At 48.9% G+C, this 13,630-nt stretch overlaps 5 protein-coding genes across 5 annotated transcripts; 4 read left to right on the forward strand and 1 right to left on the reverse strand.

Moving 5' to 3' along the window:
* Positions 1–1,027: 1,027 nt before the first annotated feature.
* Positions 1,028–2,812, forward strand: N7474_011046 (sugar porter family MFS transporter; the record flags this gene model as incomplete). The annotated part of the gene is made up of 3 exons (XM_057202456.1): positions 1,028–1,238; positions 1,292–1,407; positions 1,460–2,812. The coding sequence occupies 3 exons, from the start codon at positions 1,028–1,030 to the stop codon at positions 2,810–2,812; spliced, it is 1,680 nt and encodes a 559-aa protein (XP_057047740.1).
* A 2,184-nt stretch (positions 2,813–4,996) lies between these two features.
* Positions 4,997–5,812, forward strand: N7474_011047 (uncharacterized protein; the record flags this gene model as incomplete). The annotated part of the gene is made up of 1 exon (XM_057202457.1): positions 4,997–5,812. One exon carries the CDS (start codon positions 4,997–4,999, stop codon positions 5,810–5,812), a length of 816 nt encoding a protein of 271 aa, XP_057047741.1.
* Positions 5,813–8,608: 2,796 nt separating this feature from the next.
* On the forward strand, positions 8,609–9,225 carry aspf34 (cell wall protein PhiA; the record flags this gene model as incomplete). Its single annotated transcript, XM_057202458.1, has 2 exons — positions 8,609–8,912; positions 8,969–9,225. The coding sequence occupies 2 exons, from the start codon at positions 8,609–8,611 to the stop codon at positions 9,223–9,225; spliced, it is 561 nt and encodes a 186-aa protein (XP_057047742.1).
* A 936-nt stretch (positions 9,226–10,161) lies between these two features.
* N7474_011049 (cytochrome b561 domain-containing protein) lies at positions 10,162–11,287 on the reverse strand (the record flags this gene model as incomplete). Its single annotated transcript, XM_057202459.1, has 3 exons — positions 10,162–10,536; positions 10,607–10,857; positions 11,212–11,287. The coding sequence occupies 3 exons, from the start codon at positions 11,285–11,287 to the stop codon at positions 10,162–10,164; spliced, it is 702 nt and encodes a 233-aa protein (XP_057047743.1).
* Positions 11,288–11,681: 394 nt separating this feature from the next.
* N7474_011050 (fungal specific transcription factor domain-containing protein) lies at positions 11,682–12,824 on the forward strand (the record flags this gene model as incomplete). Its single annotated transcript, XM_057202460.1, has 1 exon — positions 11,682–12,824. The coding sequence occupies one exon, from the start codon at positions 11,682–11,684 to the stop codon at positions 12,822–12,824; it is 1,143 nt and encodes a 380-aa protein (XP_057047744.1).
* Between the last annotated feature and the right edge of the window lie 806 nt (positions 12,825–13,630).

A 13,630-nucleotide genomic window follows, 5' to 3' on the forward strand; every position in this document is an offset into this window, starting at 1 on the left:
TTGAGGCTTATCTTTTCAGCTTCTTTTCAAAAGACTGCAGTCGGTGAGCGAGGTGGTTTCTATAAAGTGATGGCTTGCCCACGGTTTGGCAATTAGGGCAGATTCAGCGAATCTGCTCTGCTTTGTAGATCAACAATGATGGTTTTTTGCCGAAAACAGTCCGAGTCAAGCTTTGATGACGATGAGCCCATCTCTAAATCTGTTCGAGCGGCATTGAAGAATCCACGTTTGCGACCCACTGCAGGTTAACAGATTTTTTTTTCTGCTCAACCCACCAACGGTTTCAGTGATCAGTCTTCTCACAAGGGACCAAGACTGGGAAATTTCTTCCTGAAGGTCTCTTCCAGCTCGTCTTCGGCACCAGAGCCGGATAGGAATAGTGCTTTATGTCAATTGTGTAACACTTGTGCCCGTCCTCGACTGCAATGAAGTTCATGGAACCCACGGGCCCTGTTTCCACTTTGCCTGATTTGCAGCCGGATAGACCCAACACTTAACTGGAATGCGTAGTTTTCCAGAAGGTGGCAAAGAAGCTCGGCTGATCATTGCACACAACACCACACCACAACTGCAAGCATCTGCCCGATGCTCACAGAACAATGTTGTAAACAACAACAAATAGAGGCAACGCAAGAGAATGTTGCCGCCCCCAATGTCTTACAAGTGAATTCAAAACAAAACAACAAAACCCTGAACGTCATACTTCCGCTTCTAGTCGGTCATCGCCTGGCCCACCCATTCTCCACTGAAAACGAAGCCCCGAACTACACACACATACACCTTCTCTGTCAAGTCATGAGAGCCTTGAAATTTCCTCCGCCCCATTCCGGGCCCAAAAACGTGGGAAAACGAGATCCGGGCCCCCATTTCGCCTGCCATGGTACCCCAAGGGGGAATCCGGGTCTCTGTTGACGGCATATTTATTACTTGACTGCCCACCCCCCTCTTTCTCTCTCCTTCTTTGATTTTTTTTATTTCCTTTTCCCTCCATCCCTGCCCATACTATAATCACAACAGTCTCCCCATCATGGGCTTTGGAGGCATGTTCAGCCGGTCTAAGGCCGCCCCAGAGTCATCTCCCTTCTCCTCGCAGGCGCCTACTCCCCCTCGTGCGGACTCGATCCTCGAGAAGGATGGTATTACCATTGACGACAGTCCTGTCAAGTACTTGACTTGGCGGTCATTCATCCTCGGCCTGTGTGTCTCCATGGGTGGTTTCATCTTCGGATACTCGACTGGTCAGTTGCAACGTTATATCCAACCATCGGCCTAAAACTAATGCAATATTCAGGTCAAATCTCTGGTTTCACAACCATGGTAGACTTCAAGCAGCGCTTCGCTGAGTACAACCCCTCAACCGGCGAGTATGCCTTCAGCAACGTTCGGAATGGCCTCATTGTTGGTCTGGTATGTGCACAACCCCCAAAAATATCATGATCTGTACTGACTATTTCCACAGCTGTCTATCGGAACTATGATCGGTGCTCTTGTCGCTGCCCCCATCGCTGACCGTATTGGCCGCAAGATGTCGATTTCCTTCTGGGCTCTGATCCACATTGTCGGGATCGTTGTCCAGATTGCTACCGTTGACAAGTGGTACCAGATTGCCCTGGGCCGTTGGGTGGCTGGTCTGGGTGTCGGCGCTCTGTCCAGCGTGGTGCCCATGTACCAGAGCGAGTCTGCGCCTCGTCAGGTCCGTGGTGCCATGGTCAGTGCCTTCCAGCTGTTCGTGGCCTTCGGTATCTTCATCTCGTACTTGGTCAACTTCGGCACCGAGAGCATCAAGTCCACCGCCTCATGGCGCATCACTATGGGCATCGGCTTTGCCTGGCCTCTGATCCTGGGTCTCGGCACTCTCTTCCTTCCCGAGTCTCCTCGTTATGCCTACCGTCACGGCCGCGTTGAGGAGGCCCGCACCGTCATGAGCAAGCTCTACGGTGTTCCAGCCAACCACCGCGTTGTCCTCCAGGAGATGCAGGACATGAAGATGAAACTGGATGAGGAGCTCGCCAGTGGCCAGGCTGCCTGGTACGAGATCTTCACTGGTCCTCGCATGTTCTACCGCACAGTTCTGGGAATCGCTCTGCAGTCCCTGCAGCAGCTGACGGGTGCCAACTTCATTTTCTACTATGGAACCAGCATTTTCCAGGGCGTTGGTCTGTCCAACTCATACGTGACGCAGATTATCCTTGGTGCCGTCAACTTCGGCATGACCATCCCCGGTCTGTATGCCGTTGAGCACTACGGCCGCCGCAAGTGCCTGATGGTGGGTGCCGGGTGGATGTTCATCTGCTTCATGATCTGGGCCTCCGTGGGCCACGAGGTTCTCCACTACCACCCGGAGTCGCACGCCGCCGGTGTCGCGATGATCGTGTTCACCTGCTTCTTCATCGTCGGCTTCGCCACCACCTGGGGGCCCATCGTCTGGGCGATCTGTGGTGAGATGTATCCGTTCCGCTACCGCGCCGTGTGCATGGGTGTCGCGACTGCGGCCAACTGGACCTGGAACTTCCTCATCTCCTTCTTCACTCCGTTCATCTCCAGCTCCATTGACTTCCGCTATGGCTACGTCTTCGCCGCGTGCTGCTTCGCTGCCATCTTGGTTGTCTTCTTCTTTGTGTGCGAGACTAAGGGCCGTACTCTCGAGGAGGTCGACACCATGTACGTCCTCAACGTGAAGCCCTGGAAGAGCGCCAGCTGGGTGCCCCCTGAGGGCATCGTTGGCGACATCCACGGCCCGGCTACCGAGGAGACGCCCAAGGTGGGAACTGCCGGTGAGCACCATGATCAGACGGCAGAGATTCAGGAGTAAAGGGATGGTGTGATGGAAGAATACCCCTCAAAAATTGAGAAGCATAAGCTGGCATGTGGTGTTATTATTAATTTGTAGTCTATGATCTTTGTGTGCATATTTTACTCTTGCTATCAACCCTGTTCGCATCGGATATTTGATTTTTGAATCAGCATTGAATTGAAATCTGAAGTTGTGTTATATGTTTCCGAACTTTTCTCAGCATATATAATCAGAAGCGTCCATCTCTTGCTACCCAATCGTGCGAATGGATCCTAATGGTAGCTTAGCATTTCGGGCCATATCAGCTCCCATACCTGAGCGTGGCCCGAAACTAGCGCGTATGACTTGCGACCAGCGCTATATGCCTTGTGTACATATGTACCGGATAATCTCTGGCAACTCTTGGCTTGCTCTTTCCGTTTTATTGCTCACTGCAAACACTGCCACGCGGGCCAGCACAGTGGAGGCTGTACTGGACTTTGCGGAGGCATCACAACGGTTTCAAAGTCGTGCGCCATGAGGGCAGTCTAACACCTACAACGGCAACACGCCACGGCAGGCCTTGACGAGACTCTAAAACTACAAAAACACGATCTCGACACTTTCCGCTGGTAATCACTTGATTTGGTTTATCAACTCCCTATCTTTTTAAACGCTTCGCTATAGGCAATTCTCTATTTCCATTACTGCAGAAATGCCTGTCTATCTTAATTTCATTATGTTGTGAACCCATCTCAACTCGCTGATTATAATCTAAGAAAGGGGACGGTGATCACCTAGGTTTAGTGAGTGATGATCAGGGTTTCTGGAGCCATGTAGGTCAGGGGTGGAATACAGTGCGCTGCTAGAGACAACAAAGCTCGCCGTAAAGCTGTTCTACCGGAAGATCGTACCCAATCAGGGGGTGCCAAGAAAACAACCATCAGGCGCGCTAGGTTGAGGGCTAAGCCACAAAAGCGACCAAAGCTTCTGATGTTACGGGATTATGTTCGTCACTGAGAACACGAACATGACGCCGAGTGGAAGGGGCCCAAAACGGTATTTCCGTCCGTTGACCCGAAATTAACTATGGGGTTCTCATCTCATTTGGAGAACGATCCTTGCCGAATCTACAAAGGCTCGGGGTATCGATAAGCCCCCGAAAATGCTCCGCCTTGTCTTAAAGCTTGTTTGAGCCAATCCTATCACCCTACCAATGCGGCTGAGAAAAAGACCTAGTTGGCTCCCAAGCGCCAAGATTAATCGCGACGACGTAGCCAATCCAACCAACAGCACATCACGGGATCGGCTGTTATCAAGCGGGCTAAGACTCAGCCACCGGCGTGGCGTCTATATCGTTTGTAGGGCTGGACGTATTAATAGTAATAAACCACGTACTGAATTAGGAAAGGTGTCTTCTACCGTCTGCAGGACCTGAAGCCATGCCCATTTCAGGAAAAGTCAAATTGTATCTATTGGATAATGCAGAACCCCCGGACGAGTGCACAAGCGTAATCACCTTAAATTACCAATTAGGCTGAGGAAAAGACCTAGTTGGCCCCCAAAGGCTAATATTAATCACGACGACATAGCGAATCCAAACAACTGCATTCGCCCGGCCGACATCACATCACAGGATCGGCTGCTATCAACCGGAACTACGACGCAGCCACCGGTATGGCTATGTCGTTTGTAGGGTTGGCCCAACGTATTAATAGTAATGAAACATGCTCAATTAGGAAAGGTGTCTTGTGTCTACTACGGTCTATAGTACCTAAACCCGTACCCCTGTCAAAAAAGACAAATCGTATCTATTGACGTCCTTATTTTTGACCCCTATTTACGGCGTCCTATGGTATCTACTCGACCCGTCTAGACCAATCTGACCGAGTCGTCGGGGGCTAAATCATTGACTGTTCTCGCTCGTCGCTCTGTTGAGAAAATATCTATATAAGTCTTGCCATTTCCACGCTCTTCACCATCTTCACTGGCATCACCACTTATCCGAACTACCTTCTCTGATAATATTCTTTCTTCCTGGCTATCACTAGTGCTATTATTGCCACTGCTCGACAGGTCAGTATTCCCCTTCTCGTCTAAAATGCATGTAACGTAACTAAAACTTCTTGTGATCTAGAAGTATCTACACGCAGTTGCTCCAAGAAGCATCATTGTTGCACATATACAACTGCCATTGCATACCACCTGCTATCTTAAGGCACCATGAAGCTCCTCGGCAATATTCCTGGGGTTCTCTGCACGCTGTTGGCACTAGCCCCAGTGGGATTCTCGCTTCCTAGGGCTAAAGTGCTCGATGTCACTGCAGAGGACTTTATGCGGATGAAACAGATCAAAGTGAGAGCTGATGGTACCTCTGTCAACAATACGGGGATTGGGACTGAACACAGTATCTGTGGTCCATGCTCGTCAAATATCGGTTATTCCCTAGTGGGAGATGGAGACCCACACCAGAACTTCGTTATTACCCAGAAGGGTAATTCAGTTATAGCGTGTGATACCTCGGGATCGTCTACCAGTACTGGCTTCTCCAACACTCTTGGTTGGAGCTTTTCCCTAGGCGCCAACACACAGTTCGACTCTCTTGGGTTCAGTGTCTCAGAGTCTGAGACCTACTCGACGTCAAACTCGTTCAACTGTAATGGCGTTGCTGACGAGGGAGGAGAGATTTGTGTTCTCTTCTACCAGGCTGTCACAGCGTTTACTGTGTCTGTGGAGAGAGTTCAGCAATGCGGCTGTGAGGTTGCGCCTCCCACAGAAGACCTAGGGCAGGCCATTATCTATGCGCCCAATGCAAACCAAGTTGGCAGTGTTATTGGAAGAGGCATCAATGTGCCTGCACATGGTGTTGAGCAGTGTTTCGGTAACAGTGACAGAACCATTCTTTACTACTGTGGCCCTCCGGGAGGCCCTGAATGGTGGACTGGTAGGGGTGATGGTCCATGGATTGATGACTACGTGAACCAGCGGGTGCCTACCGACTGTCCCATCCCTATCGAAGCCAACCTTTACCTGGACTGATGGAGATGGACACTATGTATGCCTTTTGATTATGTGACCTCTGATGGGTATTGTTATGAGGCCTCAGTGTGGCCGAGCATATCGCTGGTTGGGTTTGGTTGTGGCAGCGTTATCTCTTTTCTTGAGATGGTGGGTGCATGTAACTAATTGGTCTATTGTTATTCATTACCATTATTTCGTATACCTTCTTCGACCTTGACATTTGGCTGTCAGCCCATTTGGCTAGTTAGGGTTAGAGCTGCATTAAGTTCGTCTTCAGGTAGTGGGACGCTATACATGTATGTAGAAGTATATATATATATATATATACTTAGTTGCGGTAGCCTGCATGTCGCTCAGCGATGTGTCTGGGTAAATTTAACACACGCTGTACAGTACACAAGAAGATTTGTCCATTTCTCATAGTCACCGGGACCTCAGTTGGTGATCCAATAGCCCTTATAGCCTTCTGGCAATGAACACTAGGTCGAGGCAGCTTAGATAAGCCAACCATTTACCACCCTTCTTTAAAAGGTGGTAGGATATATACTAGACCTGCAGACCCCTACTATAGGATCTTTCCAGGCTTGCTAGTCAGATATGACCCACCGTAGTTGACTAGTATTGTGCCACTCCCTAGGCATTTGGTTTGACTCGGTGGGCGTGTAGATTGGATCCTAAACAATGGCTTCCTAGTCGACCAGAGATACTATACATCGGTAGCGTGGAACGCTATGAGATCAAAAGGAAAAAAAAAGAGATGCTTCCGGTGCTAACTATTTGGACACTTAGTATGGTCGTGCGGTGAGACACCGCGATGCGGACATTGCGCTAGTCAATACGAACGGCAACACTATCTACTAGGCGTGAGAGGCCGATGTCTCGACTGTAGTAGTGAATACTAAACTAGCGATCCTAGTGTCTAACCCCGGCAACCTCTAACCCCTCCCAATGTTAGGGAAACAAACCTATGCGTACTATAGTTGAACATTATGAAATTGGGGCCGAGAATAGAAGCGCTCATCAACGACTATTCGAGCTAGAACCTAGACGTTCTACTAATGCAGGAACCCTCTACCACCGCGCATCGAGGCTTAGAGTGGCAACTAGCCTCTTTACTCGATCCTACTTAGACTAGCACATAAATCCTTTGCGCCCCCTAGGAAGGCTCGATACTTGTGCCAGGGGAGTCTCACGATACGCCTGATAGGGAGGTTTTACGGATTCGGGGAATAGAGACTCGCTGTATGACTTGGGTGCGACACAGTAGGATTTCAAGACTAATCGCTGGCCCCTAAAACTCAGGTGCTAGCGAGGACTTTATATATAGGCATTTTACCCCGCTCCTCCACGACATCATACGTGCGATCAGTGCGCAGTTGTGAGGTAGCAGTAACCTTAAGGATCAGGAATACAGTCGCAGCATAACGGTATGGTATAGCTGGCAGCCCCGACTATGGACAAAATTAATCATTGACTCAGGTCTCTTAGAACAGTTTCAGACAGTGGATCCTATTGCCACGACGGTCGAGAAAGGGGACGAAACATGGTTGATCCGCAGTGAGATGGTGGGAGTATTATGGGAGCCGAATAGGGGCGTGTGTCTCTGGTCGATCTCGACCCCTTGTCATCTATATAATCTCGGAAAGCGGCTGCTGCAGTCGAGGGAATGGCTCGGTGGGGATGGTTCGCGTGGGCGCGTCGCGTCGATGAGTCTAGCGAGCTCCGTGATTTGGGGAAGCTAGTGGAAAGTGAGGCAGTTGAGAGACCGCTAGTGCAACGAGGACGATTGGTGCAGTGTGGGCATGTGGACGGTTGAAGGCGGGCAGTTGGACCGTGGGGGTCTGGGGGAAGACGGTCACATTTCTCCTTTTGTTTTTCCTTTGTCATTACTTTATTCTAGTGTGGTTATGTGCTCTGGGAGTCATTCCCTCGGCTGTCAGGTAGGCCTGATAGTACTCCTGCATAGCGGCTGTATCTAAAGCAAGCTACATCGGGCAAATAAATTATTGATTGGTTGATTGATAGTCTTGGACACGATTCTCGTCGAGTGGCGGATCGGAGAGACAATGTGGTGTACTTGGCATTTATGGTCTCACCTGAGTATAATAATAGGCCGAGACATTTATTTTGGAGGTCGGATTTTAGCTTCGTTGCTGCAGAAGGCTCATTATTACTAGCCCCCGAAGGACTGATTTTACCGAAGCGGCGGTGAAATTTGCCGGCGTAACGTTAGATCTGGGAAGCCGCCCTATCTCGATTCGCAACTCGCGAGTACCGCCTCCGCTAGACGGGTATTGATATCGTCTCCCCTAATTGAATCTCATGAAGGGGTTTTACCTTCTAATGCAAAAAAAAAAAAAAAAAAAAAAAAAAAAAAAGAGCCTTGTGACCCTCAAATGCGGAGACTAATCTTAAAGGGGGAATATCCCGTATTTGAGACTGTGCGATCCACTCACAAACATGCGTGGCCCTACAGAGTATAGATTTTCTATAGCTATGGCTATTCTTAGCTACCCCGAGTAAGCAAAGCTCGTAGGGACACGAGTAACTCGCACGGCCTTGCTATTGCGATCTCAGCGAATCATCTTTCGATGTTTGAGACAACCCTTAATGATCTTTCTATGTATGGGCCCTCGACATTTCTGCGAAATAATTCCGATGATTTGAGGTCAAGGTGGAATGACATAAAAGCAAGAGGGATTCCTTACCCCCTACCATTCTTCCATCATACAATCCCGCTCTCTATACTTCCATTACTCCCCTTTCATTTAGACTCAGCCGCACTTTTCAGCTCAATCTCTTCCAACGTCCACTATGCAGATCAAGAAGCTGCTGTTCGCTGCCTCCCTCGCAGCCACTACCGCTGCCCTCCCGGCCACCGAATGTGCCACCGAATCTGAGGCTTTTGGCATTGTAGCCATCCATTCGGGCTCTGATGTTCAGTACTCTAGCTTCAACGCTGCAAAGGGGACAATTTTCGCGGGTTTGAAGAAACAGGGAGCCCGCTGCGCCCGCCCTAAGGAGCAGGACGCCACCTTCTACATCAAGAACGGCGCTCTCTATCTCTACGACACTTCTGCCACCCCCCAGGAGATTTTCGTTGATCGGTCCGGCATGGGTATGTATTAAGACTTCCGTTGTGTGCCTGTCATGATGAAACTAACAGATCGGTAGGCCAAGGCGTCATTGGCTACGACACCCTAGCCCAGGGTACTCCCAAGTACGGTGAACGCAAGGGGTGGGCTATCAAGGATGGCCACCTTCAGTTTGCCGGCAACCACCTGATTGCTTGTCCCCATAGTATCGACGGTGCTTGGTCTATCTGGGTCTCTGTCGGAGACGCAAACCCTGGTGATAACAAAAACTGTGTGGGCATTGCCGCGCGCATTGAGAAGATCTCAAACCCCAACGCCTGCCACTACACTGAGTAGATATGTTCTTCTAATTGAGATGGTCATAGTTATACATAGAGCAATTTGAGTCTCAGCCAAAGCTTTTGCCGATTTGAAACGTCTTGCGAAACAGTTCTACAGATGATCTACCTACAACCAGAAGAAGCCATGGTTGGCCAGTTTGGGTATAGTCCGTTTGCCCAATGTTCCTCACTGCGGTAACGAATAATTCCTAGAACTTTGATTGTTTTCAAAGGGAAGACAGCGCTATAGCAGGTTCCCAAACGCCAACTTCGAGTCAGATGTAATTCCAGATACTCAAGCACTTTTCCCCTTCGCCGTACGTGACGAACAATAGTATTAATATCTGCTCAGTCAGCCTGGAGATCGGGAGAAGGTCGGTGGCGGACGAAGTGTCGTTCGTTGGGGGCCGAATTGTGCAGACTGATAACTGGCAATTGATTTCATATCGAGGGCAACGGTAAGAGCGTCTTGGAATGGGGCTTAACCAACACGGCCTTATTGTCGTGCCAAGTCTAGTTCAGAGGCAACTAACAGTAGGGACGCACTAAGGGGGAGTGTTAGAGAATTACGGAATGTTCAATGACGTAGTTCAACTAGGGGTCTGACAATATCTGCCACCTCCGTTTAAACGCGGCAGTCTGTCAGAGCGACTAATACAGGTCGCCCACTGCCACCCGTTTTGTGGTCAACCGCGATCTGCTAAAGGCAGGTGCCCAAGACACTATCAAGGAACTGGAAGACACCACCTTCCATGTTCCTGCAGGTGCTGAAGCTGACTCGCTGTGCAATTGAAAATTATTATTACCTGCCTTGCATATAATTTAGGGTTATACACCACACTATGTATATAGAGTCGCCGGCAAGATAATAATATGTCCTACGTCGAGCTAGACGCGGAGTTGACTGCTATTCCAAAGTAGAGAATATGATTTGAGCACACAATGTCCTAGATTAAGCATGTTCTTGCTGCTGCTCAGTTCTCTCTGCCGTCCCTCGCTCTGGTGCTCTCTTCGATTGGGTCCATTGTGTCAGGTTTTCCGTTTCAAATAGAGCCGCTATCACGATAATGCCCATTCCAAAGATACCCCCCACCACTCCATAGGCGACCTTTCCTTTTGTGGTATTTGCAGCAAGTTTTAATCCTAAACCTCCATTGACGATTCCCAACAGAATCAGCGCTCTCCCATACCAGACATGGATACGAGTCCATGCAGTCCGCTTTTTTGTCTTGCGGAAACTAAGGTGATGGGCAAGTCCAATAAACGGTTGAAGGAGCATGAGGACTACCACAGTAGTGCCGATGATTGTATGCGGATTGTTTTCAAGCTATATTCAGCATAGTCAGCATATGGACATCTAGATTTACTCGAATAAAAGTAAAGGAGACAGTTCCCACTCGGTCCAAAATCTTTCCCACCCGAATTCCACATCCAAGTCCAGCAATGACCAACACCCAGCTAAACAGCTGCCATCCAGCGTGTATCAAGACTGCGTTTTTGCCCTTGAGAAACCGAATGGCAAATACGCCAAGGGGCAGCATGACGGTGAACACGAGCCCCATGACTATAGCATGTGCTTTAAGGTATTTTGGTACCAGGTCAAGGTCTTCATAGATAACCTGCGCGGATGAAGGCTCAGTGAAGAGGCCTGTCTATAGTTAGTCAACAATCTCAAAGTCTCGGAGAATCATACTACCAAGAACCCAGCACAAAGTCGTGGCACGCATATAAGAAGTCCACATTTTGCTGTCAGTTAGTTAATGATCACTGAATTTGACATGCGGTGGTGTGTCCAAGGCATATATTTATATTTCACGGATTCTTGATGAAGTGTGTACCTCTGGGTCGTCTTATTGGTCGCTTTCTCTGTGAAACACCGAGAAATGCGATTACGAGAAATCAGCTTCAGTGAGGGGTGCACAGCCCCTCGTATCCCCGCCAAGGGACAATAAACGCAACTGACCGAGAATTCCGAATGCTGAGTTTGCCGTCTACAACTTACACGAGTCGGTCGCTTCTGCTAGCAGATACCGTTTTGTCGGCATGGCACCCCAGATCGTGAAAATTAAAGCCTGCATAGCTTGTCGGACGCGCAAAGTAAGGTGCGACCGGAAATCTCCATGCACCAACTGCAGCCGCTGGTCGGTGGAATGTGCGTATCCCTCTCCTGTTAGGAGGTGCCGTCGACCATCGAGAAGACAGCCACAAAGGAGCTATTGTGAATCCGAGAATAAGGTGCCTAGTCTAGGCCTATCGATCCAGTTGCACCAGCCAATAGTCTCAAATATCATTGTGAATGGGGCGAAGGTTTTGAGTCTACCTGACCAACCGGAAACCCCAGTGAATGGCGCTATTGCAACGACGGGTGACTGGAAGACCCGTCCGTTGAGGGGTCAAGTACGAACATGCTGGCAGTGCTTCGTTGAGCGAGTTGATCCTGTCGTGAAGATATTGCATCGGCCTAGCGTGGAAATGATTCTTATCCAGTCAATTTACCGTCCAGGCTCTCTAAATGGGAATCAAAAAGCCCTCATCTACGCTATTTACTTCTCCGGCATCGCGAGTATGTCTGACGATGAAGTTCAGAATTTATTCGGCATGACTAAAGACACATCCTTGATGGCATATCGTTCGTCGACTGAGGAAGCACTGGCACAAGGGATTTTTCTGAATTTGAACGAGGACTTGATCGCGTTGCAAGCACTAGTCCTGTTTCTATCCGTCAGCCGCTTGATTGGCGAGGCAGGAGTCTCCTGGAAGCTCACCGGCATAGCGAGACGATCCGCAATCTTTAACAAACCTGACCTCTCATCTTTTGAACATGAATTGCGAAAAAGGCTGTGGTGTCAGCTCTGGTATCTTGACCACCGGGCTGCCAGGGACCTTGGACAAGACGATGGATCGGACATGGTTCCCATTCCTGACCTTCCGTTGAATATCAATGACTCCGACCTCAACCCTGATTCAAGTACGCCCGCAACTCCTTGTACCGGATGGACCGAACAAACATTCTCTCTCGTTCGCTTCCAGATCGCAATTGCAAGACAAAGAGTGAGCCGAGATATCCCAACAGAAACAAAGAAACAAATAATCCAAGCATGTCAGACGCGAGTCGAGGACCTTTATCTCCAATACTGTACTAGCAGTAAAGATCCAATCCAATGGCTGACACGACATGTCGCTCATGTCCTTATCATGGAGATGTGGTTTGAGCTGTATAGTGCAGATACACTCACCATCAGTGTTGGTCCTCAAAAATGCGCATATAAATACGAACAACGCGTCCAAGACTTTCTGTTCCTGCAGGCGATCGACATTGTCGATACTGCTGTCCGCTTGGAAGGAGAACCCCAATCTCGACAATGGGCTTGGCTGCTCAAGGGGTATCAGCAATTTCGTCCGCTAGTCTTCCTGCTCAACGAGCTACACTACCGACAGGAATGCACCGCAGTTTCTCGCGCATGGATGGTAGTGGAGAGTGCTTTAGTCCGCTGCCAGGGCTCGCCGAATGGCAAGTTTCTTGCTAGATTAGAAGAGAGAGCCCATACTATACGGCTACGCATTACAGATTCATCGAGCGATGCTGTGCAAAGCTCCTATATCGCGCCGACATGACCAATCAGGGTGATGTGAGACCAAACAGCAATTTCATGGGGATTTTCCGTCAAATATAAGCTTTCGTTCTCAAAATCTGTTGATTAGTTCGTAGCTAGTTCCCGTCCTAATCTATCAGGTGGTCACCATCAGACGAAGTCTCATCTGGCTCGATTCCTTTGTGCAAAGGCCACGTAAAATCGTGTCTTTTCCGTCGAATTCCGCTTGGGATATCTATCACTATCGTTGAGGTTCTCTAAAACCTAAAACAATTAGGGATTTTATGATGTTTGTATATATACACCCAAATTTGTTCTCAAGCTTTATAATAGAGTTCAAATTCAATTAAGGAGAGAAAACTATCGAATGACATCTTAAGCCGATTTCCTGATCAAGATATGGAAGACGTAACAGCAAGACAAGACCACGAAACAAGTGTGAGAAATAGGACAGTTTGTGCTAAATTTGATAATTAAATAGTCGTAGGCATCAAGATCCTTAGCAAATAAACCCCCCTTGCGCCAACATCCGTCCGACCAACTGAATTTTGATCTAAGGGTTCAGTGTGAAGATAGAAGTGCATGGGACGAACAATCTCTGGACTGTGAACTGTATTCATTACCAGATCGAGTAGAGTGTTAAATTGAACAATCGAGTTGTGGTGAAGGATACGGAACAAGACCTGACTCTCCCACTCAGTTCTTATTGGGAACAGATCAAGGAGGACGCCCGGAGTATTCTACAACGGAAGATAGCCCGCAGCCGACGAGTCAAAGACTAGATAGTACTGCCCTAGTGTTATCTGTAAATGTCCGTTCCCAGCAAGA

Source organism: Penicillium riverlandense (genome assembly GCF_028828495.1).
Source record: "Penicillium riverlandense strain IBT 135883 chromosome Unknown utg000011l_segment0_segment0, whole genome shotgun sequence".
Lineage (NCBI taxonomy): Eukaryota > Fungi > Ascomycota > Eurotiomycetes > Eurotiales > Aspergillaceae > Penicillium > Penicillium riverlandense.